Here is a 26589-nt window from a genome sequence, read left to right on the forward strand (position 1 = left end):
CCATTTTGAACTGTACTTGGCGGCCAGGCCGTCTTTATGCGACGTCATTCCGTCCGACTCGAATTTGGCGGCAAGGAGAAAAAAATGCAACTGACTTTGCATCCTTTACAAGGCCAGCAAAATGTGCTTTTCCCAAGCGATTATCCACTTCACTACCTTTCGTGTTATCATTTTCGGAGTTTGGAGCATGTTTGGCTCAAAATAATACGGCTCAAGAGGATCCATAACTAAGAGTGGTAGTTAAAAGTCTTAAAAGGCTTGTTGGAAACCATTTGGACCAAATCTCTCGGACTGAATGACATCAAGAAAACGCGGCCTGGCTGCTGAGGACTGTTCAAAATGGCGGCAAAGATGTCGAATTTTGTGCTTCTTTGGAGGCGAATTTCGTAAGGGAAAAGCTACGCTTTAGAGGCTGAAACTTCCGTGAGTGGCTTAACTTCGTGCGAGGTTTTTATCAACGTCGACAAAAAAAATAAACGTTTCTTGGAGTGACCTTCTCCTTTTAAGAAAAATACTATTAAAGATTAATACAACACTGAACAGTTACTATAATTAATATACGAACAATAGTAACAATAAATACCGGTAAGGTAACATGAATATTAGTGAAGATATCATAATAAAAACATCAGACTAAACTATCAAAAAATATATTCATGGAGACAAAAAAATTAAATTTAAGAAAAGAGTCACCGTTTAGCTTGATTTAATTAAAAATATTTATGTATTTTCCATAACTCAAACAACAGGGAAATTAAAATTAATTAAGCATATATATTTACATGCATTTATTTTACAATGCTTCCCAAATTATAGAAATGGTTATCTTGGTAAGCTGCGATATTTTTGGCATCTCCACTGTCAGTTTTGGCATAGGAGTTTAGCAAATGGCATGCCTTTCCAAAGTTGCTCAGTCCTTTTCAGGGACCCAATCGATTTGTTACTCTCCTGACAGTCAGACAAAATGTTCCAATACCAAGTGAGTACAGCATGCGGCTAAGGTCCTTCGTAAGGACACTTCCTTTCAAGTTTCGCCAGAAACCTGTCTGGCTCCAGAAAACTTTGGCGACCCAGTTTATATAGTGAATCGAATCTTTTTAGAATGTTTTCTTACCAGACCACCAGGAAATATGCCAACCAATCTTTCACTACACTTTACAAATGTCCAGAACGACATTTTCACAAAGAAATACTAGAAACCAGACGAACGAATTGCGGCTAAACACAGGAATTGCACGACACTAAAATGTTCTCCGGTTAGCCTAAACAGCACTCCAGTTAGCCTAAATACCACGTTCTCCTGAACAGCACTCCGGTTAGCCTGAGCAGCGTTTCGGTTAGCTCAAGTTAGTAACCCTTGTGCGCTAACTGGTTTCCATGCTTTGAAGTTACAAGTTGCTATCCCTTCAGGCTTTGAGATCTCCTGCTAAGTGTTCCCGATTGTAGATTTATTTTAAACCACCCAATTCAACTTTCAGAGAGAATTAGTTTGGCGAATTTGTTTTCTTTCTTGTTTTTTTTCTAAACGCCTGTCGTAATTATCATACTCGCGTGAGCGCGAGTATAACTCGCGTGAGCTCACGTGCACTTTAGTCACTGGACCAAACTAAATACAGTGGAATCCCGATTTCTCGAACCCTCGGTTTCCCGAACCTCCCGTATCTCGAACCAAACTTTGTTTCCCTTGGATTTACTTCACTCGAGCTCTATAATTTCACCCCCGATTTCTTGAACCCTCGATTTCTCGAAACTCCCGATAACTCGAACCGATTTTGGCTCCCGTGGGGCAAATCGACCCTCAATAACTCGAACCTGCGAAAATTTCGAAAGCACTTAGTGCGGATGTCAATTACATTCGCGCCTTTAAGGTGGCTCCATATGGTTATTCACTATTCATTTGGCGCGCTAGTATCTACTATCCACAGGAATTTTCGCATTACTCTTAATCGCACCTCTCTCAAGTCCATCGAAATGAACTTCTAGAAGACAAAACTACTCTTTTGATCCATCACAGTTAAATTAACAGAGTTTTACCTGGAATTAACACTCTCTAAAGATAGGTTGTTTACAGTGTTTATTTTGCTTTTATTTCAATTTTCTTCCATATCCTTGGGCAAAAGTTCCCTTAACTTTGACATTTCATGAAATTTGTCCAGAGGAATATTCTGAAGGCCGAAAAATAGGGGTTACAAAGGTAGTTTCCTCGCTTTCAGCGAATTTGTGTTTTTTAGCTCCACTTAAAAAATTGTCTTACAAATTTTCTTGATGAATTGGCAGACAGAAGGCGTAAACAGTAATTACCGCTCTGTAAAATTTGAAGAAATGTCCCCGAAGAATACTGGAGATATCCACGTGAAAGTTTCGCATTTTTTCAATCGCGCAACACGGTACGTCACAGAATAGGAATTCGCCAAGATCACTATTTGAGCATGCGTAAAATTCCCAACCACGCACACACGCGCGCGTACCTCTGCTTCGGATCTAATGTTGACATGATCGTGAGCTAAGAAATCGAAGGAACTTTGAACGAAAATCAGCTTAGCTCTTCGCAAAAAGGGGCAAACTTTCGACTTAAGAGTTAGTTGAGGACCTACTGTGAGGTGTAATTCTTTGAAATTTCCTCGAAATGTTTCACAATTGCAAGTACTATTCTTGTTGTTCGGGTGACTCTTGGCGCCGACGACCGAGCGGACAATGGCGGCTTTGATAAAATGCCAACAAACCCTTTTCTCCCGAATCTTTGGAACAAATTCTGCAAATCTTCGTATTCAAGACCACTTCCAGCCATTTTCTCTGCGATGTTCTGTTTTACCGGGCTATCTTGGTGACCTGGATGGTACAACTTTCCTCTAAAAGACAGAAGTCGGTTGTGGCGGTCGTCGAGGTATTTCATATCTTCCGCAGCATCTTTCACAGATATCAACGAGCTTCTGTTTACGATAATTTCATTTGAAAGGGCTACTCTGGAGGAAAACAAGACTTTACGGAGGGCAGAGACATCTTCCAGGGCGTCGTGGGCTTCAAAGGTTTCCTTAAATAGGTGTTCGTAAAGGGAGCTTTGGTTTGGCTTTGGAAATTGGCCTTGTTCATTTTGGAGAGATGAGTGCTTGTCCTTTATAAGTGATTTAAACAGTAAAAGAGTGTCGGCACACCTGATGTTCTCAGAAGTGAGTTAAGCAACAAAATTGTGTCCACCGTTCCAAGTATGGGGACATCAAATGTGGCGGCATTATGTCCTGCTAAGACCGTGCAAACTTTTTTGTGGTAAGCTTCGAAGCCTCAGTGGTACTCGCCTTCAAAAAGTGTAAGAATTGCGTAAGTGCTTCCTGTAAAGGTAAAACTGTTACAGGGTCACCGTGATTGTCCTTGCAAAGAGTACTGTACGGGTCCGCAAATGATCCCAGGACCGCAAATGATCCCCAAATTGAACCGCAAATGATCCCGGACCGGAAATGATCCCCATATTGGACCGCAAAATGATCCCGACCAAAAAATAAGGAATGGCATGGATGGTGGGATGGTGTGGATAGGGAATTGGCGTACGTGAATACCGATGTTTTTATTAAAGCCATCTTATAATTATAATGGCTTACAACTTGACTTTTTTTTTTTTTTTTTTGCATACTTTCGACTAAACTTTGTTGCTAACTACGATGTTATGAATATCACCACTCAATCGTCAAAACACTACTTGGCTTACATTTCTTTGCAATTGTCAGTAAAATTATGATCAGCGCAACACACGCTACATATCCTCCTTTGTTAAACATCGAAATTTCGGTGTTATAGTTAAATCACATTTTATCAACCATTAACTCCAGTCGTCTAAAGTTTTAAACTATCCATGAAGCAACTATTATGGAAGACGCTGTCACCTGAGTAGACCCACAAGCCTACAACGCTTCATCACTCTGTAAAACATCTAGTGTGTAGCACTGGAAATTTGAACAAATTTATTTTGTAATTTTTACTTGGTCGTATTTTGGCTTTAATTCCTCGGAAATGACTACTTGAGTATTCTAAGAAGCCAAAATTCCAAGCTATAGTTATGAAGTTCAGCTTCATGCCCACGCAAGGCCAAGGCTTGCCCTTCGTTTTGTCAATTAGCTGCTTGATAGATGTTTGATACTATCGCCACCGGCATTTCGCGAATGTTTACAAGTATGTGTTTTTCTAAGACTTCTAATTCAATAGATCGTCTTCATGTGACATGTTTTTATCCTCATCAGGCATAACAGGCGGTATATTTATATCTGTTTACAATTAGCTTGTTTCGTTTGGAAACCAGAGCATTTTGAATTTCAGGGTTATGGAGCTGGCGTAACACAAGGCTACGATTGAGTTTGTTGAAAAATATATACTTATCTCATGATTTTGAGCCTTTTTAGAAGTTAGAGCATTAGGAAAAGTGCTTATACAAATGCTTGTTTGTTTAGTACTGATAATCAGTCGCCTAGAAAGCCAAAGTAAGTTCCAGATGTTTACACTATATTCCGGCCGCCATATTGGTGTACCACGGATGTACGTACACCAACATGGCGTTTCTTACTGGACTCTGTAAATTTCTGGGAAACATTTGCGACGAATATCTGAGGTTTGGGGAAACGCACAGGCCTAAAACTTGGGGAAGTGTCTTATTTAGTTATCTTCTACAGCGTACATCACAATTTCTTACCTTTTTTCATTGGTTGGTTTTGGATTTTTTTTTTTTTTTATCGCGCGACAGTGAAAACAATCTGTACCCTTCAAAGAACAAAACAGCAACTGGGGAATATTTTTTCTGCAAAATGATAAAATATGTTTTTTAGTTCATTATTTTTGTACATGTTCTCACCTTCCTCTGATATAAATCCATGCCATTCCCTATTTTTTGATCGAGATCATTTGCGGTCCAATATGGGGATCATTTCCGGTCCGGGATCATTTCCGGTTCAATTTGGGGATCATTTGCGGTCTGGGATCATTTGCGGTCCTGGGATCATTTGCGGACCCGTACAGTGCGGATCCCATTCACATTCTTTATTGTAAGATTGTTGACTTTTGAAGCATGAGCATCCATGTCTCTTTTTGGAAGAATGGCCGTTTTCACACTAGAGACGGATAATCCGTCTACGACGGGTTATCCGTCCATTACGGACAATTCGTCTAAGTGTGGAAACGGAACGGTGCTCATTTTAGACGGATAATCCGTCTATTTTTATCCGTCCGATTATCCGTCTATATAGACGGATAATCGGACGGATATAAATAGACGGATAACCCGTCGTAGACGGATTATCCGTCTCTAGTGTGAAAACGGCCAATATAGCACGAAAAATTTTTCTCTGACCTGTCCATTGCTGCAAGCTGGCAGAGCTCGGCTAATTCGCCAGTTGAATTTGTCTCAGTATCAAACAACACGAAATTATAAAAGGTACTGTCATCATATTTTTCCTTCTTGATTGACGGTCTTTGGAAGTAGTTTGGAACTATCTTCTCGCATTCTTCTTGCTGGTTTTTCGCAATCATATTATTTACCCTACAAAGTTCAGAGACTGTGCTTAGTTCTGTGGTTGTTTCAGGAGTAAGGTTCAGACCAATGTTACTTTGGTACATTGTACCTTCCTTTGAATTGCCTCTTTCTTGGAGGTATCTGAAATTTTGTTTGTTCAACTGTGATCTACGTCGTTTGAATGTCACTGCTGATTTTCTATTTTTGTCCATTGTGGTTTTCCTTTCCATTATTCGGTTAAATTCTTTGCAGAAAAATCCCGGATCTATGTTGAGGGCTTCCAAAGTGTGGGGAATGTAGGCATAACCTAAATTAATTTGTGATATTCCACAGGACACTCTAAAGTCGTTACTTTCACTTCCTCCATAGTAACGAATCTTGTTCAGAGATTCATTGCGCTGAGAATTTGCAGCAGGAACCAATTTTCGAATGACAGTATCAGTGCTGTATTCTCCAAACAGGGATGTCAGTGCCGATTTAAGGTTGTCTCCATGGAGGTCTTTGCCATAGGGCAGGTCTTTGTGGTTATAATGCTCAGGATCTTTCTTAGAACCACACCAGGATTCATCGCAGTCATGGTGATCACCAAATGCGTGTGGAACTATGTTTTGCATTCCAGTTTTCATTTTTGAATGATTTCCCTTGTTTTGTGCTATGCAATATGTAAAGCACTTCACAAGGTAATTGATAACTTTTTGTGACAATATTGAACAATTTGGAAACTTGCCTTGCTGACTTAAATTATAGAGTCGTGTTGTTAGGGACCTTTTTATATGAGCAGTGTCACTCCACTTTTCTACACCATATGGCACCTTTTGCTTTAAGTGAAGTTCAGTAGTGGAATCATCATCCCCTGCATATGTGGAAAATTTCACATTTGATTTTGTTACATTAGTGAAAAGTTCGACTGCAGCACTAGCCTCCATGGCCTTGGATGAACCTGAGTGTTTTTTTCTGCAATCATGTTGTTTTGGCTGGCTGCCTGCCATTTTTGCAGCTTCACAGGAGCGACAGGCTTTATTTTTTGTAACGTAATCTAGAACGTTACCAGTAGCTAAACTCATGGCTGCTGCATGACCAGTACGAGAATTGTGGCCCTTGAAATTGTTATCATCAGGCTGACACCCATTAATAAGTGCTTGTGCTCTTTCTCTATTCAAAGAATCTTGGCAGCTTGTTTTTGCAATGCATTCCACAGCTCTACCAACTTCCCTTTCTCTTTGTTTGTATGTACAGGAATTCAGGGGTGGAATGTCAATTGTCGCAAGCACATTGTTAATGTGGGTTAGACCAATCCCAGCATGTAGACAGCTGAGTGCTACTCTCGTGTTTACGTTGAAAGCAGGTGGTCGACGCTTGCCAGATCTGTGTTTTCCACAAAACAAGCACTCTATGAAGAATGTACTAGCTAAGCCATATCGTGTCTCATTTGTTACATTGTGAAATGACAGTGGACCTATATAAGATCAATAAAATTAATTATTACCACTATCTGTAGAGTTTAGGTCTTTCTTTGAGAGATGGTAGGAGATGTATGAAAAAGTGAATGGGTTTTCAGAGGTTGCAATAAAATGGGGGAGATGGGTGTTGACTTATCATACAGGAATTTGCCAGTGGTGATAAAAGCTATTGCAACACTACTGAAGGACCTATTTCCTCTCTACCAAATGCATTAGAATTTTAACTTTTCTGAGGATGTCCCCAGAGCCCTTTTTGCAGTGAAACCAATAGTGGCTTTAGATGAGGTATTGTACATATCCTCTGAATGCATGCTATGAGATCACTGCCAAGGCATTGCATTAATGTGGTAAATTTACTGCTGCAATTTCATGGCACTGCAATTCCCGTGAAGGACTTTGTACAGGATTTGTGTGCAGTCATCTAAAAACGGAGTATGAAATTGTTCAATAGATGAGTTTTGATGTTACCATTTGGGTAAAGCATTGTTCAAGAAACTTTAATTTTGATTCATTATGGTATTACCTTTTTATATGGATTTAACTGGCTTTAAAGTGCCTATGAAGTAAAAAATAATTGCTGCTTGTTTGAGAGGCTTTTCAAAGTAAAGAAGAATGGCGTTTTCGTTTTTGGAATATCTTTTTTCGTTTTAGATATATTCACGTTTTTGCATTATGCAAATGAGGAAAGTGATGATGTCATAGGTGGTTAATCTAGAACAGCACAACACTCAATCGAGAATAATTGTAGAAATATTAAAGCAGTGTTCTTCAGACTTGGCAACAGCAATGTACATTACAAAAGAAACAGAATGACACCTACCACGCTGTTGCCATGGCAACACTCTTGGCTCCAGTCTCTTTCTGTGAAAAACCAAATATCCCCATTTGCAACCTTCTAAAGTGGGACAGAGGGTCTTGTTCGGAACACACATGGTTCCCATATTGTCTTAACTCTCCCAATTAGATTGGTGGGAGTGGATGATCCTTGTTTAAGATAAAATCTGGGAATTTTAGTCTTAATTAAAACAGACTCAGCGGCATAACTGTTGTCATGGCAACAGCACGACAGGTGTCATTATGTTTCTTTTGTAATGTACATTGCTGTTGCCAAGTTTAAAGAACGCTGCTTTAATATTTCTAGAGTTATTCTCCATTGAGTGTTGTGCTGTTTTAGTGGAACCACCTATGACGTCATCACTTTCCTTACAAAAACGTAAATATCTCTAAAACAAAAAAAGATATTCCAAAAAGGAAAACGCCATTCTTCTTTACTTTGAAAAGCCTTTCAACTAAGCAGCAATTATTTTTTACTTCATAGGCACTTTAAAGAGTTGAGAGTTTTGAGGAGTTCTAAGAAAACAACTGAAATTGATGGAACTCCACCACTCTTATAATGATCGGTCCCTGAAGTGACAATCAATTAGAATATGTAGATGTTTTACCATTGTTATGTTCTGTCTCTACACCATAAATCCTAGTCATTTTATGGAAAAAAAAAGTTTACTCATCCCTTAACTCTACAATGTTGTTGAAGTTCATAATAAAGATTTACCTCTTTGACAATGACAGCACTGTTTCATATTATCTCGAAAAATGTCCAGGTCAATGATCCGACTGCCATGGGGAATGCACTCTTCTCTTGACGCGGCAGCCTGGCATTTAAAAAACGGTGACAAAAACTGTTGAGCTCGCGTGTCACTCAACAAAGTAGTTAAATATCTAACATTTCAAACCGTACCTCAGCAGCTCTTTATAAGCATTTAGACGGTGGCTCGTTTTCATCCGATGAGTTTTCAAACTCGAGTTTTCTTTTGGCTACCCAACTTTTGAAGCCTTCTTTTAATTTCTTGCGGTGGAGATCGGCGCGTTGATCTTTTTCCCTGCTTTTCGCGAAGCGACCATTAGAAGTGCGCACGTTGAAGCGGTTTGGAGGAGTATCTTCTTCACTTGGTCTATAGATATGGGAATCCCCCTTGGGCGAATTCTGCTCGTTTTCCGTAGCGTTCGCGACTCCAAGGACGGCAAAATATATAAATGGTCGGCGCCAATTTCTTTCATCTGTGTCCCTCAATCGATGGTTGTGAGAATCAGATAAGTTGCTCAGAACAGCGGGAAATGATTTTTTTTTTTAAACCTTCTTTTGGACTCCAAGGAATTTGCAGCCTTCTTACGGATTGGTAAACATTTCGAAAAGATGATACGTCCACAAGTTTTTGACGAAAAAAGAGTTTGCAAAGTTGGGAAGCCATGTTTGTTTACTTCCAGCGTGGGAGAGCCGCGCGTCGGTCGCGCGAACTTTTTAAAGCTCGCGCCATCGGCCTCTCTCCAGTAACCAGGTTGCACGCGGTAAGGAAACTATATGAAGCCACCTTAAACAAACTGACACTTCCGGATAAGCAGCGGCTTTGAGCGCTTGTTCCATTGTGGGTGTCCAGATTTCTTTGTATTCATGATATCCTTTGATGTACAAGTCCACGAGTGAGCGCTATATACAGACTGTACACGACATGTGTTCTGTTATGATCCGTTTTCGTCTTTTAAGTACGTTTTTATTGTAAATAAAAGTCAAGATCTTGAACACTTACTCATAATCAAACAATACCCGGCCAATTAAGCGTAATTTGGTGCCACCTTCGATTTCTCCAACTCCCGATTTCTCGAACCAATTTGCATTTCCCCTGGAAGTTCGAGAAACCGGGATTCCACTGTATTGGCCTGGGGGACCTGTTGATCACAAAGAATCTTTTCAAACTTAGCTTTCGAAAGAAACAGTAGCGCAGTCCACGTTAATTGAATAAGATGATGTGAATACCTGGTTTCATCAAAATAATGTACAAAAGAATTTAGCGGCCAAGATAGATAAACATAGCGCTGCAAGTTGGTTTGTCTAGTTACGAAATTGAAACGTTTACAGTTAGTCCAATATGGAAGTAAAATCAGTGCAAATAATGATTTATGCTGGAGAAGCCACAAGCAAGGAATTGGCTCACTTTTGTCTCTGTTTTACACTGGGTAAGTAATCTGTTTAATGTGTAGCCTCAGCTCGGTTTAATTGACTTTGGGTGACCATATTTTTACTGCTCAGTGTAAAAGTATAGTGACTGGAGAGAATTGAGCCTTTTTATCTTGATGATCCGGAACACCTCTCACTGTTGTTGCTTATACACTATAGTTCTTCGAAAGATTTGATTTAGCCTGCAGTGCAGGCGTGTTATTGGGGCGAGTTAGCATTACAACCTTGCGACCGCCTTTTTAGACCGCCATGTTAGACGGTGGGGGATGGGGGAGGGGAAAAATGAGAAGACGCCTGCCTGAAAAGCCCGTTAAAATGCGAAACACCTCCCGATTAGTTGCGCTTCGCTGCATTTTCGGAAATGAGCGGGTAACCAATCAAAATGAGGTTTTCTCGACACCGGAAGTCTCACAAGGGTACACACCACGAGAAGTTTGTGCCAAGCCGCAGGATGTCTTGCATTCTCACAGAGGTACGTGTTGCGTTAGCAACTTTAGACGCACAGAGTATTTTAGAAATACCGGCAACTGATTAGATCCACATGGAGGATCGAAACCATGGTCTTGCGTGAACTAAGCCGAACAATGGCATGTAAAACACGCAAAACAGTCAACAGGACTTGCGCGTAAACAGCTACATTTGAATCATGTGGTGCCAGAACAACCAAAGGAGGAATGAACCTATACACCGAGCAAGAGAAACATAAGCTCGATCAGATAGCTGCAAGAAACATAAGAGTGTCTCTAGACAAACGTATAGCTTTCTCAAAATAAAACTACGGCGTCTCCGAAGGAAATCGTACGAGAACAAATATGATATCCGTGATAAGGATCTACCTACTGTGCTTGCCAACAGTTCTAATCACAGCCGGGCCCGGCGTCACAATATAGAATGCAAGTAAGCAACATGTTCACGGTAAATTTCATATTTTGTCCCTCAAAAGCAAATTCTTGCAATAGAAATGAGCCTAAACAATGCATAAACACATGGCAAATTACAGAGGTGTCAAACTCAACGAGTCGACATGCAGATAACAGCGCAAACCATGCAGACCTATGACCTATAAAAAATTGCCATAGCACGATCTAACGGCTCAACTCCGCTTAAAATTCTTCCTTATTACACAACATGAAGTGCCCTTCATGAACACGAGTGAAGCGACAAGAAAGGTCGAGTGACCGAACAGAGAACGGCAAATGCACAAATGTCACGAACCGTAAAAGTCGTGTAGGCTAGTCAACCCCATTTTACGTAAATATTAAGCTTTTCCCAAAGCCAGTGGGTAGCACTGCCAACAAATCTTTTCCGGATACCAGTCTGGAAATTGCGTCTTTTTGCTCCGTTCGTAATTTGCGAGCGAGACATTCCAAGTTCACATAAACGCTTGAGCGACTCCTCGAGAGCGGAATCGAAACTAACAACATCCCATCGACAGAGTCGCCATGTTTCTTACCCGCACGAACGAAACGAAATTGATTGACAGACAATTGACAGGCAGGGTCAAGCCGCACCAATCAGAAACTCCGTTCGTGGGCGAACGGAGTTTCCTAAAAGAACAATAACCTCGGGCAGGCGAGATTTTCTTCGCTCCACCCCCTTCCCCATCCTTCCTCTCGCCTATCATTTATGGTTGGCGAAATGGTGCAAAATTCACAAAGTTTATATTCATTCACATTTAATGTTGTTATTATTATTCACGAATATATTTATTCACATTCAACAACTAAATTTATATTCAAGAAATATATTAATTCACATTTAACGACGTATTTCGTATTCACGAATATATTTACTCACATTTACGGGATGTATTTATTCACATTCACGATCGAAATATTGGTTCAACATGGTGCAATATTCATTCAACATTTTCTGCGCACCGCTTTCACGCATCATTAGGTCCCAGCTCACGCTCTATAATTTCCGAACGCAATATGGCGGACGAAGGAAGCCTTATTATATGAACGGGTAGAACAAAGACCCAAGACCCCAAACACAAATGTTACATTGGCAGGAGCTTTCGATCTCCTACAAGAGTGCGAACGGGAATGGAACACCGCGGAAGTAGGATTGAGAGAGAACATCCAAATAAGGCTCGAGTGTAGCTCTCCAGCAATTACTACCTTTTGTCAGTATCACTGCGCAGTACTGAATGAAATAGTGGGAAATATATGTCTTTTGCATGGAGAATGGATACGACACGACTCATCAAACTACACAAACCTTGCAGTGTATTCTGTGACCAGCCCTGAGGTCTTCTTAACTCGATATTCAATATCGGAGGTAGTTCTTGGGGAGCGGGGATGGCGCAGTGGTGAGAGCCCTCGCCTACCACCAGTTTGACCCGGAGATGAGTTTGTTGTTGGTTCTCGCCGTGCTCCGAGGGTTTTCCTCCGGGTTCTCCAGTTTTCCTCCCCTCACAAAAAAACAGCATCTCCAAATACCAATTCGACCAGGATAGAGGGTCTGAATGAAAACCCGCTCTTTCTCTCTAAGTAATTTATTTCTAATTTTTATTTTTCCTTCTGCAACAAAGATTGTCGGGTTTCACGTGGACAAAAAAAGTTCAAATACTTCTTGAAACGTCGTATTGTGGAGTACGGGCTTCTCGTTGATTTCGGATGAGCAACTAGACAATCTCGTAGAACGTTTCATGATGAGTGATCAGTCAACGGGATGAGAGAGGGAGAGTATTGGCCACGTTGACCCTGGAGACTCTAGGATCAGCTGGGCTGTCGTAAGACACCCTCACATTTTCACCCCTATGATCACTTCGCACCCTTGATGGCCACTAAAACCTTTGCGTCGCTGAGGGGAGCAAATCTAGGACAATACTACAGTTCTGTTATTAGTAGAACATTTAAACAAAAAAAACAACAACAACAGCGTTAATATAGTTTTTTTATATTGTTTTAGGAGTACCTTTTTAAAGATTAAAGATTGAAGGAAAATCATCAATACCCCCGTGCATGACAGTAACCAGGCTATGGTGTCCGTCAATATGCCACAAGCTATTTGGAGCAGCTACAGAATACGCTCTCCTAGAAATTACGACAGCCTAGCGGATTCTAGAGTTTCCAGGGTCAACGCGGTCAATACTCTCCCTGATTCCTTCCCGTTGAACTCTGAGACCTATAATGATCGAAGATGTCCGGTCACCAAGGAATACCCGAACAAAGTCCCATGATCACTCATAAAACGTTTTACGAGATTATCTACTTGCTCATCCGAAATCATCGAGCAGTCTGTTATCTCATCTAGCCCATGTAATGTTTATGTTCAGTTGTGTATGTTTGGGGTCTTTTGTCTTTGTTCTACCCCTTCATATAATAGGCCTTCCTTCGTTCAGAATAGAGCGGGAGCTGGGACCTAATGATGCGTGAAGGCGGTGCGCAGAAAATGTTGAGTGAATATTGCACCGTGTTGAGCCAATATTTCGATCGTGAATGTGAATGAATATAAACCGTTGAATGTGAATGAATACATCCCTTAAATGTGAGTAAATATATTCGTGAATACGAAATACGTCGTTAAATGTGAATTAATATATTTCTTGAATATAAATTTAGTTGTTGAATGTGAATAAATATATTCGTGAATAATAATAACAACATTAAATGTGAATGAATATTAACTTTGTGAATTTTGCACCATTTCGCCAACCATAATCATTCACCCCCTTGGTAAAACTTTCTTTCTCTCCCCAGTCTTCCACTGCATGAAAAATTCAAGATGGCGGCTAAACTTTTTACGATGTGAGCGCTCGCTCGAAAAAATCTCGCCTGATACCTTACAAAAAGTAATAATTAACAATTAAATCCGTAGTCCGCAAGGGCTACGGATCAATAGCCCATGAGGCGAAGCCGAACGGGCTATTGACCCGTGGCCCTTGATCATGAGGGCAAAGGGTCTAATTGTTTTTGTATCATCTAACTAGTCGGATAGAAAGGGCAATAATAAAGTTAGCAAATGCAAGTTGAAAAAATATTTATTTGGGAATAAAACGAAAGAAAGCGTCACGCTCGATTGCGCCAATTTCGATTTGCATTAGTCGACTAGTTGGGGTGATACTAAATTATATTATTGCAGTATAGTCATTTGATATCTATTTTCATATTTAATATATTTCCTGATGATAACACAGAGTGTCGTCTTTTTTGTTAATTCTTTTACAATGAAGTACACGAAAAAAAAAAAAAAAAATCAAGAGAAATAAAAAAGCCATCTGTGAGAGACCATATAGTGGATTGCCGTTCCTGTTAAAGTGTTGTCTACATGTAGAAATTATTCCTGCTCATATGGGGGCTAGACAGGTGCAGGACTAATATTATAATATTAGGTTTTTCGTGTATAAGGAGGCCGTGGCTTTGAGACATAATACGGTAATTGCAGGGTCCTCAGCTTCTTAAAGGACCCTAGTCAGCCTCTGCCATTTTCGATGCCATCGAAATTGTTGATATTGCACGGCGAAGAAATCTTTTTGCTTCACTGTAAGTTGTGTTCCTGAAAGTATGTACCTTTATATTTAATAATTTCACAGTGATTTCCTTTGCTTCGACATGTTCCGAATAAAATATAATAGCCAAACTCCCGTATGTGAACAAAAACAAAGGTGTGGCTGACTGGGGCCCTTAAGAGGAGTTTTAGATGGTTCCAATGCATTGGGAACGAGTGTAAAAAAAATATCAAAAGCGCATATATTGAGGTTATCTCTGCTGCACTCCCCTTAAGTAACCAGAACCCATTTAAACATCTGGGCGAGGAGAGGCACTGCGAGAGTACGATCACAATGTAATGGATCCATTGCACTGACCATCATTAGGCAACCGTGCCTCTTCCTCCTTAAGGTTGGAGTGGAGTTTACCTTAACAGGAGAGTTATTACGTCTAATAATCTACAGGGGCAATTTGAGTGTGTGTGGAAACCTTTGAGTGTGTGTAGAAACCTTTTTAATATTGCGTAACTGATAGCAACTGAAGGCGACCTAAGGCGACTTAAGGCGACTTAGGCAACTTAAGGCGACTTAAGGCGACTTAAGACGACTTTAGGCGACTTAAGGCCCTAGAGTAGGCCTGCATCTGATTAATCTTTCCTGATCACGGAGTTAGCCATACAAAAAAAAATATGTTACCAACTTCCCCCATTAACAGAACAGACTGTGTAAGCAAAAAAAGGCTTCAAATGTTGGTGCTGAAGGGCAAAAGTAACGGTCGCATTATTCATCGATCTGAAGTACTGCTTGAAACGTTTTATCAAATCTAACAGTTATGTTTTTTTTTTTATTACTGTATTCGACCAGTAACCTTCAAAGGGCCGTTGCTTTCAGGTGGACCATTCGGCAAAAAATTAACGTTACTTTCGGGGAGCCGTTATATTCGGGGGAACCGTTATTTTCGGAATTCTACGGTAGTATCCAATGAGAGTGTTTGAAAACAGAGATTGGACTTTGCGAAAGCACTTACTGTAAGCTCATTACTGGTACTCAAACACACTGAAATCGAGAAGATGGGTATGAAGTCCCCCACCGAAATGATAAGAATATGTTTATTCAGTACATAGCGACTGGATTACAGACTTGGTCAGCAGTCAGTAATAAATAAACAACAGCCTCCATTTTGCGCGAAAATATGCACGAATGTTTGTCCGCGGACATTATCTGTTCCGAGAAGCGAGCAGTTTTCCGCAAGTCAAAGTACAAATAAACTTGCGGCACGCGGAAACTGTTCTTTCCTGCAGCGATTGTATGTGAGCCATGCGAAGCGCCTTTTTACAATGTAAGCCTGGGAATTTAATACAAAGGGCACGCCTTTCAGGACCCCGTTGATGGTGCCAGTAAGGTACGGTGGCAAGTTAGCGAAGACTGCACTAGCATATTCTAGATTTGGTCTCACAAGTGAGCAGTATACTGTGGCTATGCCAGAGGAAGGAGCACCACTGCGCTTCAGTGACCTGGAATGTCAGTCGTCACATTATTTGCTAACTTTTAAAGAGCTTAACAGCAGCTTTGCCGAGACTTTTAAAGTAGGGACTTACGGGCAGATTTCTTTTTAAAAAGGCGTCATTAGAACTTCCAGTGCATGACCAGTTCTCCCTTCAGAACTAGGTCGTTCATTTCAACTATTTATAAGTCTTTGTATTATTTATGACTACAGACGTTAGTAAACATCTATTAGAGAACAAGAAAAAAATTAAATGAAAAAAAAAAAGACATCTTAGAACATGCTACAAAAAGTTGAAAGTTGGGGTACTTTACTCGGTCGTCAAAACTGCAGTAAACCACAAAAACCAAGGCAATGGCTAAAATCCATTTAATTGTCAGCCTGTTCCAGGCTGTCTGGAGTAGGCTAACAATGGCGGTCGAGAGAAAAACAAGTGGCTGTTTATTTGTGACTAATTAATTTTATGAATAATCATTGAAATACGATTTTGACGTTGTCTCCTATGCTAGGCAATTGCAGTCTGCCCGAAACGGCATCATGCTATTTGTACAAATGCCTAACCGTGGGGTATGTGTCTGCAAAATTTGTTCAGAAAAATTGCGTATGCCCTACAAATGCCGCGGAGGGAAGGGTAAGATGGGCGGGTTATGAACCGCGACGGAGCTATAATAAACATGCACCGTAGTTTAGTCCTAAATGAACGGCTAGATTTGTACCATATCATGGGTAGGCAACTCGGTTTAGCCATGAATTAACGGCTAAATTTGAATTGTGCAGTATAATTGTGCGAGACTTACCTGTAAGAGCTTGCAAGTGGTGGCCGGATTGAGATTCTACCGTAGCATCTGCAAGTGGGTGATTCTAGGCATGCGGTATCCAAGCGCCGTCTTGAAAGTGGTTTTGAGTGGCTTGGAGAGCGCAGCAATGGGGGGTCACTTGCTCAAATTTGCGAGGCATTACAATAATATGTATAAGGTGTGTGACCTCCTCATTCCTGCAAATGCCACGTTACAATCTTAATCAAACCGGGACTTCCAGGTAAGAGAAATGTTTAGAAACGTTGCACATCTTTTTTTACAGATAACTTATTCGCCTAACTTACGAGGAATCTTCTCCGGAGCTTCCAAAGTCGTAAGAGGAGATCTACATCTTGAATAACATAAAATGCAATTTGAACAAAGTATGTGTAAGTTTCAATTCAAAATCACTTTTACAGATGCAGTGATATTGTAACCGTTTAGCGCTAACACGCAGGTGAAACCAGTTTCGGTTTCAATATCGTTTAGAGGGATTTGATCATGAAAGCACTGACTAGATTATCTTATGACTGTCGGAAAGGTTGTTTTTTCGCTGTATCTCTGCTGTAGTTCTATTTGTTTGTTTGTTTGTTTGTTTTTTTGTCTTTTCGCTGTATTTCTGTATTTCAACCCGTCCGTGAAGTGGACCTTTGTTTATACCTTTTATTAAATCCGTTTTGAAAGTCTTTTTTGCGTTCACTACCGAATACGATCCCATAACTAAAGACCTTCCAGGAGGACGACATGTTCTCTAAAACTTCGCCTTTTTTCTCCTTTCCCCATTAATAAAGTTCATTGTTCTCTAAAAGTTTTCGTTGAAATAAAATTCTCTCCTGGTCCCCCACTTCTTCCTTTGAAATCGCTGATCATGTTTCTTGTTCTCCAAGATCCTTGGAGGCTCTTCACGCAATCAGCCGTGGTGGAATGATAGCCAATTAATCTCTTAAGGTGAAGACTGCTAGCTAAACTACATTGGACGAAAAACGTTTTGAGAAGTTCCAAGACAAAATTCTATCGTAAAATTTTTAAGGTTTATTTTTTTAAGGCTTATTAATTTTCAACAAGAAAATATAATTTATCTCTCTTGTTCGCCAAGAAAGGACAGGTAAACCGTGAGAGCAGTTAGAATTAAACTCACAAGTGTAATCAGATTGACATCTATTGCTAGGGTTATTATATCACTGGGCTAATTTTGAAAACCGTTCAATTTTACTCTCTGAAGTCCTGGAATATTTGATCAGCCCTCTTTGAGAAATTCAACCGCGATCGGTTTCTACCTTTTGTTCCCGTTTTGAAATATCTGGAATTTCAGATCGATTGGAATCAGTGCGACCTGTATTTCTTAGTGAATTGACGATTGATGGTTTGTAAGTCAAGCGAACAAAACACAGAAGCCTTTATTCAATTGGAATGTACAGAATCTTTTCAAGGAAGATTTTCTCTAAATGTATTTTCAAAAGTTGGTAATCGTACGTTAGTAATCGTATTGTGGTGCAAGTAGTGTTAATTAGTATTTTAAGCAACATGAGTTATCGCACCGTACTGTTAGTAGTGTGAGCATTTGTATTATTAGTAGCGTAAGTGATCGTATTGTATTGTAAGTAAGCCTCTGGGTTGCAATTGACGGAATTAATCATAATGAATACGAAGTATTATAAGTAATGCATTATAAGTATATGTATTAGCCTTCTAAGTAGTGTAAGTAGCTGTAGAAGTATTGTAACCAGTGTGTGTAACAATGTATAATAATGATAATAATAATAATAATAATAATAATAATAATAAGGTTGGTAACCTATTTGATCTTATTAGCGAGGTAGATGTATTAGCAGGGTTTTGTATGGCGCGACGCTATTGAATATAAATAATGGTGTCTTTATATATTTATAAATTCAACTACAGCCAATACATGAAAGCTGCTGTATATATTGTATATACTCGACGATATTCCACATTACCTTCCCATCGTGTGCTACATTGTTTTTTTACGGCATGGTGTAAACTGGTGAAAGGCTCGTCTGTATACCGAGAAAATTAACTCGTTTGATTTCATGGTAAACCACTCCAAGGCGTTGGTAACTAGTATAAGGTCGACATATGCATTGTATATACAGGTCAGTTTATTCTACCCAAAACAGGCCAAACAGAGGGGTGAGAGTTGAGCGTTTTCCTACCGTGTCTTGAAATACATTTTAGGCTGATGTAAACCACATCCATTTATGCGGAACCTTGGCAGAGAAAGATGGTGCAACACGCTATTTAACAATTAGATTATGAGCTCGAGATTTCTATGAGGTGATAGTTGATAAGGACGAAGGCCGAATCAACTATCACCTCATAGAAATCGAGAGCGAATAATTTAATTGTTTTAGCAGAATTCTCACTGAAATTTACTTCAAATAACGGTTCCCAATTACTGCTTCTCGACGTATTATTAGACTTTGCGCCTTAGAAAAATAAGTTGGATTGACTTGTCATTAGAAATTAAAGTTGTGCGCGCGCATAATTTTTTAAATGATTTCAAGTTTTTTTTTTAAAGTCAAGAAACCTTTAATGTCCTTCTTTTAGTCTTCTCGGGAATTAAATTATCCATTTGTATCAAAATGTTCCTTCAAAACATTTCAAAAAACAAAAAAACGTCGCCATTTCGTATACGACCTCCAACCACTGAACACTAATGGCTGATAGTGTGCAATGGCTTAGCCAATCAGATTACAGCATTGGCATTAGTATACTAATATAATTCTACTAACAGAAAATAGAACTATTTCACAAGGTCACATATCCTGTTTTAAAAAGGTCTTATATTCTAATACTGTATTAGTCTTTCATCACTGTCATTCCACGCATTTTACGCCTTGTTTAATTCATGATTAATTTGATGTAAATATATATCACAATTCCACAATGCAATAATCGCTGTAGACGTTTGAAGAATACAATATCGGAAAAGAAAATGCTCCTTTTATTGGCGATCCTCTGTTTCTCTCATGCCTTTAATGTAAATCTCGGGCTGAGTACATGACCCAATGTAACCTGCAATCATAACTTCCAAGCCTAAAATATGTTCTTATCGCAGGTTAGGTTCATTGTGATTAAATTTACAGAACTAAACAGTGAAAAAACCAGAATTCCTTGGAAATAATCAATGGTTTGATCATTAATTGGCCTGTTCAATCTCACTTTTTTTCGAAGTCTACATTAGGATCTCGCTTGTCACTGGCAAGTTATTCCCGAACACAGTGAATGCTCCCAGAAGGTGTTGTAAGATTGTCTCTGTTCTGCAACAGACAACCGTTCACTTGGCGAAATTATAAGGAATAACACTATTTAGCTTTTTTGGACAGTTGCTGAATTTGGGACCATTTCAAACTACGTAAAAGAATAGGTTTTGTCAATAATTTAACTATAAAACATTGCGATAAGACAAAAGTTAAGACCATCACGGTTAAAAACTCTAAAAACTCTAAAAAAGTCTAAAAGCGACGACGTTTCGACGTTTATTCAACGTCATTTTCAAGTCAAAATGAACAAGAAAAGGTTAGAGACTTAAAGAGAACACTATTAAATGCGAGAAATATTTGCACGCAGTGTCACGTGAACAGTTTAGCACGAACGGAGTCCTTCTGGGTATTTAGCCCAGGTTTTAGCTCCTTTATAAACAACATCTCGAATATTAAGCAGTCAAACTTCGTTCTACATTTCCTCAAAATCGAGAATTGTTTGTCCTTCAAATCAGACTTCGATAGGCCATGGTCTTCCAAGTGTCTTCCAATTGCAGAATGTTTATGCTCGCCAATGCGTTGGTGCAAGTGTCGGGTTGTGTGCCCGACATAATCTGTGTCGCACAGATCACATTGAAATTTGTATACCACGCACTGATTGCTGACAATCGGCGGCTTCTTCTCTTTCGGGGCGAGGACTTGATTGATCTTTTTTGACTGAAAGACAGGCTTTATTGTACTCTAATAAGGAGTCCCAGAAGGACTCCGTTCGTGCTAAACTGTTTACGTGACACTGCGTGCAAATATTTCTCGCATTTAATAGTGTTTTATTTAAGTCTCTAAGGATTTGTTTTGTACATTTATATTCAAATAACGTTTTCTTATTCATTTTGACTTGAAAATGACGCTGAATAAACGTCGAAACGTCGTCGCTTTTTAGAGTTTTTTAGAGTTTTTGGAGTTTTTAACCGTGATGGTTTTAACTTTTGTCTTATCGCAATGTTTTATAGTTAAATTATTTGCAAACTAATCAATAGTTTGCCTTTGGCGCTTGTATTTTATTCTGTTTCCACTTGAAGCTTAGCCTGTGACACATCAGTGGTCAGGTATAGCGTAGCGCGAACACTACTTTCACCGCAAGTTAAGTATTCAAACGGAACCATATGACCTCTATGAATTTTTCTTGATTTAATCGGTAGCAAAATAGACAATTCGACTGAGGCCTTGAGCTACAGTTTGTTAATTCCAAGCTTTCACGGTCTACGGCATCGTCAGGGAGTGTGATGTGTTCATACAATTTATCATTTCCCGATTCAAAACAACAGATCAAATAGATTCAAGATGTGTTACGTGTAGTTTATTTCATAGACGACGAGTAGTCCCTCTTTCGTTTAGTCCGCAGTTTTCTTTCGCGTTACGCACGACCAACTAAGCGAAAGAGCGACTACTCGTAATCTATTTATTTCATTTTGGAGAATCGAATTCTTGGACTTTTCATTATATTACTTTTGTTTCTGTGATACTAAAGAAAGCTTTGGGTTTTGGACTTTCATACAATAAAGAGAAAACCCGTATTCTCGCAAGCGAAAGGACGTTTTCGAACACCGCAAAAAAAAAACAAAACAAAAAAAAACTGACTTTCCACTATCCCCAACGACTCTCCCTCATAACAGTTTGCTCCTGTATCAAATTTTGACTGCTTTTTCATTTTCAATGGTCATTCTTAGGCTGCAAATAATTACCGCCTCCTTTGAACGCTCCTTGTAAGTCTGGCTTTTGAAAACGCGTTACCGGCTAGGGGCCTGTTTCTCGAAAGTCCCGTAATTTTTTCGGACCTGCAAAGCCATTTTTAGTTCATCTGTATCTGAAAACAGAAAGGTGTATACGCGTGAAACTTTCTTGTATGAGGGGAACTTGTGGTCATATTAAGAATATGTAAGTAAAACAGCTATGTAATCATAAGGTTTGAGATTTTGCTACGCTTTCCAGGTGCGAAAACTTTTCGGGACCTTCGAGAAACGGGCCCCAGGAGCGAGGAAAGCGACTGTACTCGCAGCCTAGTTCACTCTCGGCCAACTGCGGTAAAAGCGAACCTGCAGTGTCAAGCCTCCGGTTATTGGATGATCTTTGAATCGTTTTAAAGTTTTTAATTTGCGTGGTTGTAAGCTTATATACTGCATAAACTGGAATTCCCAAGTACTCGTTAAAGAGGGTGGCATATTCAACCATTCTTGTTTGTAGATCACACTTAACAATTACATCCTGAGCTCGAAATTAATAGAGCCCTGCCGAATCTAATTAAGTTCATGTTCTATAGGGATCAACCGTTTATGGTTAGTTGGGATTTTTAGTGTTCTATTGGAGGAAAATAAACCTTTTTCGGTTGGTTTTGTTGATAAACCTTTTCAACCGGCCTCAAACCAGGTTGAAACAGTTGAGGAAGCATTTTTGAGTGATTATGTCACGTGATTGTAGCTCGCGTAAGAATTATTCCCAGGAGTTACCGCGTCTCAACCGAAAACGGTTAGAAAAGTGTTCTATTGAAAAACGTCAACCGTATCAATCAAAACCGGTTGCGGTCGAAACGGTTGATCCCAGTAGATCACGACCTAAGATTTAGACCTGTAACACCAAACCATGTAAACTACTGCGCCAACACCAGGCTCCTCCTGCGTTCTAGATCCTGGTCTGTGACATATGCAACGCAGCAAGCCATTTTCAGCTACTGTTGGTAGCAGTCTTTCACAATGTTACTGACGGCACATTAAGGTACTGTGCATAAACGCTGTAGTCTTAGCACAGACAGCCAGGTAAGAGAGAACGCCTAGAGACTAGGCTAGGGCTGGTTGTAGTCTGGAACCGAGTTGACTCCGCTAGAAGTGTTAAAAATGTCCGTGTAAAAAGTACGCGAACAGCGCATGAATCTCGGTTAGCATTTTGGCCCTAATAACCACGTTTTTGGTTGTTTTCTTATTTCATTATAATGTTTATCCCTGCCTTTAGAGTGGATCAGGTTTTGTCAAATAGGCCTGAAACAGACTATAAATAAAGCCAGCTGTCTAACTTTGCTTCTTTATAGGCCCCTTTTAAGTTTGCTGACCACGAAGATCAACGAGTTCACGCTTTGAGGTGTACGAAACTAACAAGATCATCAGGTCAAACCGGGTTCACGTAAGAATTAAATAACTGCATTTGTTCCACGCCAAGCCGACTCAAGCGCGTACAAAACACAGCAGGGGTCCTGCTAAGAGTCCCGAAGACGCGACATAACACCACCGTGTGGAAGACGACTGAAATTGAAAAGCACACATAGTTTGGTGGCACATCCCCTTTAGTCAATGAAGAAAATACTCCCTCTCCTGGACAACGAGGAAGTATTACAGCTCACACGACTTTATCCCTAGAAGAGAGAGGTAATAGATCGATCTTTTGCCATGGGGAAAAAGGGAACAATCATTATGTACAGTATAAAACACCGACTTTAAGCTGCTTTACACTGATTTGCTTCTTTATCCCCAGTTGGATGTTAATTTCGTCGATTTCAATCATTGCTATAGGATCGGGTGTTTACCTTAGAGAAGTCACAGAGAGACATATCCTCATTCAAAGTGCTTGTAACCTGCGCAGCTGTCTGCTAGAGCGGAACTTGAACCCGTGACCACAGGATTTCATGTCTGGCGCCCAAACCACTCGGCCAACCTTCCTCCACAAATATATGATATGTGTAGATTCTAAAGATATATTTATTCCACAACTAGATACTGACGAATCAGCTCTCGGACGTACACGCCAACTCAAAGCCCCACCGGGGTACAAGGTGGAGAACATGGAACAGCCCCCCCCCCCTCCCCCCGCAGGATACAAAGACATCACTATCCCGGCTACCATTAAATAAATCTTTTCTGAAACTATTTTTCTTGTTCTGTGGAATTACGCTGGTCATTTGCGCCTTCTATCTATAAAGAACCAGTATGATAGACAACAGAAACATACAAATCTTCGATCAATCACTCACGGCTCGGCACAGGGCAACTAACCAGTCCAGTAGTTCAGTTCCCATAAAGAAGGAGAACGAAAGTGCGCGACGGCCTGGGAAAAAGATTTTCATCGCTTTTGATTACTGGAGCAACTGATAAAGGCAACAAATAACTTCCTTGATCTCACAGCCCTTGCTGCGTATGGTGGACGACAAGTTGCCCTTCCATTTGTAAAAAACTCGTCGTTTCACAGCGCACCCACAGAGAAAGGTTTTGAAACACTCGCTCTGTACTATAACGTGTCTGCGCTCAATCACACGCTTCGTTTGCGCGGTCATAGTACGCTTATAAGCTGGAAAGAGTTTCAAGATGTCTATCAAAGGAAATTGGATATACTGGTGCATTTTGATTGCACGAACCTAACTAAAAGTAAAAAATATAATCGAACCACACGGGCATTTTTTCCTTGCAACGCTCGCCTGAGAAACAGACTTGGAGATTTGAAAGCTGAAGAACAATTTGCATGAATGTGTGTGCGGTTGATTCGGTTGAAAAATTCGAGAATGACGTTATATAGAGAGGTTACCGTGTGTTGGCTTGGCTGCGTGGAGAGGAAGTAATAACAAAGAATCATTTAGTGGGCAATTTAAATTGTCAGCCGTTGTTCCAGATCGTATGCGCTTTCCTGACGCTGCCATTTTCTTTAGTTCAAGACTCCTTCAATTTGCACGAGATTTTATCGCGAAAAGTTTTGGCCCATTCTTTGTCTCTGCGCACGTTCGCGCGGAAAAGATGTTAACGTTTTGAATTACTTTTAGCAATAGTGTAGCGGTCAAGAAGTGTATATCAAATTTGACGAGGCGAGTTCAAAGGTACAAGAATGCTAGTAGAGCTCCCATACCGCTTTTCTTAGCCACCGATTTCGGAGACTATGGAAGTTTGTCTAAACGTGCAATACTTGCCCGAGAAAACGCTAAGTCTTTGATGAGTATTTTAGCGCCTCTAAAACCAATTATTTTTCAGCCTTCAACATACAATCTTACTGATCATGGAGCCGTGGCAATTGTGGAAATGGAGATCCTGTCGTCTGGAAAGCGCTTATTTGTAGTTGGAGGGGGTTCATTTCAAGAGTGGCAAGCTTCCATTTTTAATAAGACCAACATTGACCAAAAAGCCAAGTGCCGAAATGAATTGTGTAACAATTTATGTTGTTTAAAATTTATCAGTAGAGAACTAATATGACTTTTCAGAAGAACCATTACCATTTTATACAAGCAACTCGCTATCTTGATCTGATAACGTGATTATAACGAATTCGCCGAATTCAAAAGGTGCAATGGAGCAGTTTTTATTTGATTGTCGAAGATTAATTGGTTTTCCATCAACTACGTGTCAATTTTCAATCCAATCAGAAGTAAAACCAAAACCAATTGTAACTCACTCACTTGTGATTGGCTAGATTGGGGATTACTGTGGTTTTGGTTTTACCACATTCAATTGAAAACTGCTCCACCCAATTCATAATCTTATTGATTGTAACATTAAGATATTTATAGCAATAACTATTAATTTAGATAGAAAATTCAATCTTTTTCAGTATTCTTGAACTGCCGAATAAAATATACTTGTATTTAGATTTAACAAATCTGCATTGAACCATTCAGATAGAGACTGCCTTGCATACGCCCGGTGCGCCGGAAATTTGAATTGACCGATCAGGTTTTCAGCAGGCGGGAAAAGCTTTATTGTGCTGACTTCAAATTTTTATCAGCCAAAAAATAGCATAGAATTAGTCGGGTCACTTTTTTCACTGGAGACGCATTTAATATGTACGAAAAGGATTCATTATTCCAAAAACCATATCAGTTTGTAAAAGTGAAAAATATGAAACATTTTGTGTCTCCAAACAAGTCTGGTAACTCGTTCTTCGATCCCTTTCGCCGGGTAGAATAAGAGTTGTGTCATTTCGAACAAAATTTGTTGTTCCTCGTCAAATTAAAAAGAGAATTCTCGAGTTATGCATTAGAGGAGGTTAAAGCAACTTTGACATTGTCTTAATATTTTGTTAGCTGCTATGAAAAAACTATTTTGATTGGTTTTGACTGCCACTCAGCCACTGCCACCTTGGTATTCGTTGTTATATGACATCTGTAAGTTATTTTGTGTTCATAGAAGACCATCGGCTTGCCCTACAAGATGACATATCTTGTGTTAGTCATGACATCCTCTGACGTTACAGACATCTTGTACTTCACTTTTTCCTTTGAAGGTAGAAAATAAAGTGAATTGATGGTAATTATCCAAAAGTGATACTAAAATGTAAAAGAAAAAGAAAGTAATGAAGAACACTGTCAAAAAAAGCGAATTTCGGCTAAACCTGCATATCAAAATGGGGTTGCTATGGAAATGTCAAGTGACGTGGAGAGACATGACGGGACTCACGGGGCTTCTACTGTAAGTACCGCAGAGCAATGGTAGGAAATTTTCCTAGCATTCCTTACATACTCTCAATAGGGATCTTTGTCTTGCGGCCAGGGAAGGCGTCATGATCTGTTTCAGTGACATGTCGATGATATTAAATAAAAAATAAACCAGCAAGGGCCAATGGAATATGAGACAAGCTTTAAAATGAAGTCACGATATTAATAGTGCGTTAAAAGAAAACAGTGCGTTCGAGTCATTCCCGAT

At 39.8% G+C, this 26589-nt stretch overlaps 2 protein-coding genes and 1 pseudogene across 3 annotated transcripts in view; 2 read left to right on the forward strand and 1 right to left on the reverse strand.

Moving 5' to 3' along the window:
• Positions 1-26589, forward strand: part of LOC145485100 (uncharacterized) — an 82247-nt gene that overhangs the window by 25321 nt on the left and 30337 nt on the right. The gene's annotated exons all lie outside the window — the stretch shown is intronic.
• Positions 2591-9373, reverse strand: LOC145484541 (uncharacterized). Its single transcript, XM_081463134.1, has 4 exons — positions 9332-9373; positions 8504-8603; positions 5330-6947; positions 2591-3152 (listed from the first exon to the last, which is right to left on the reverse strand). Exons 1-4 carry the CDS (start codon positions 9371-9373, stop codon positions 2591-2593), a joined length of 2322 nt encoding a protein of 773 aa, XP_081319260.1.
• On the forward strand, positions 15788-25143 carry LOC145484542 (uncharacterized; annotated as a pseudogene).

The sequence above is a fragment of the Orbicella franksi genome, chromosome 4 (genome assembly GCF_964199315.1).
Source record: "Orbicella franksi chromosome 4, jaOrbFran1.1, whole genome shotgun sequence".
Classification (NCBI taxonomy): Eukaryota; Metazoa; Cnidaria; class Anthozoa; order Scleractinia; family Merulinidae; genus Orbicella; species Orbicella franksi.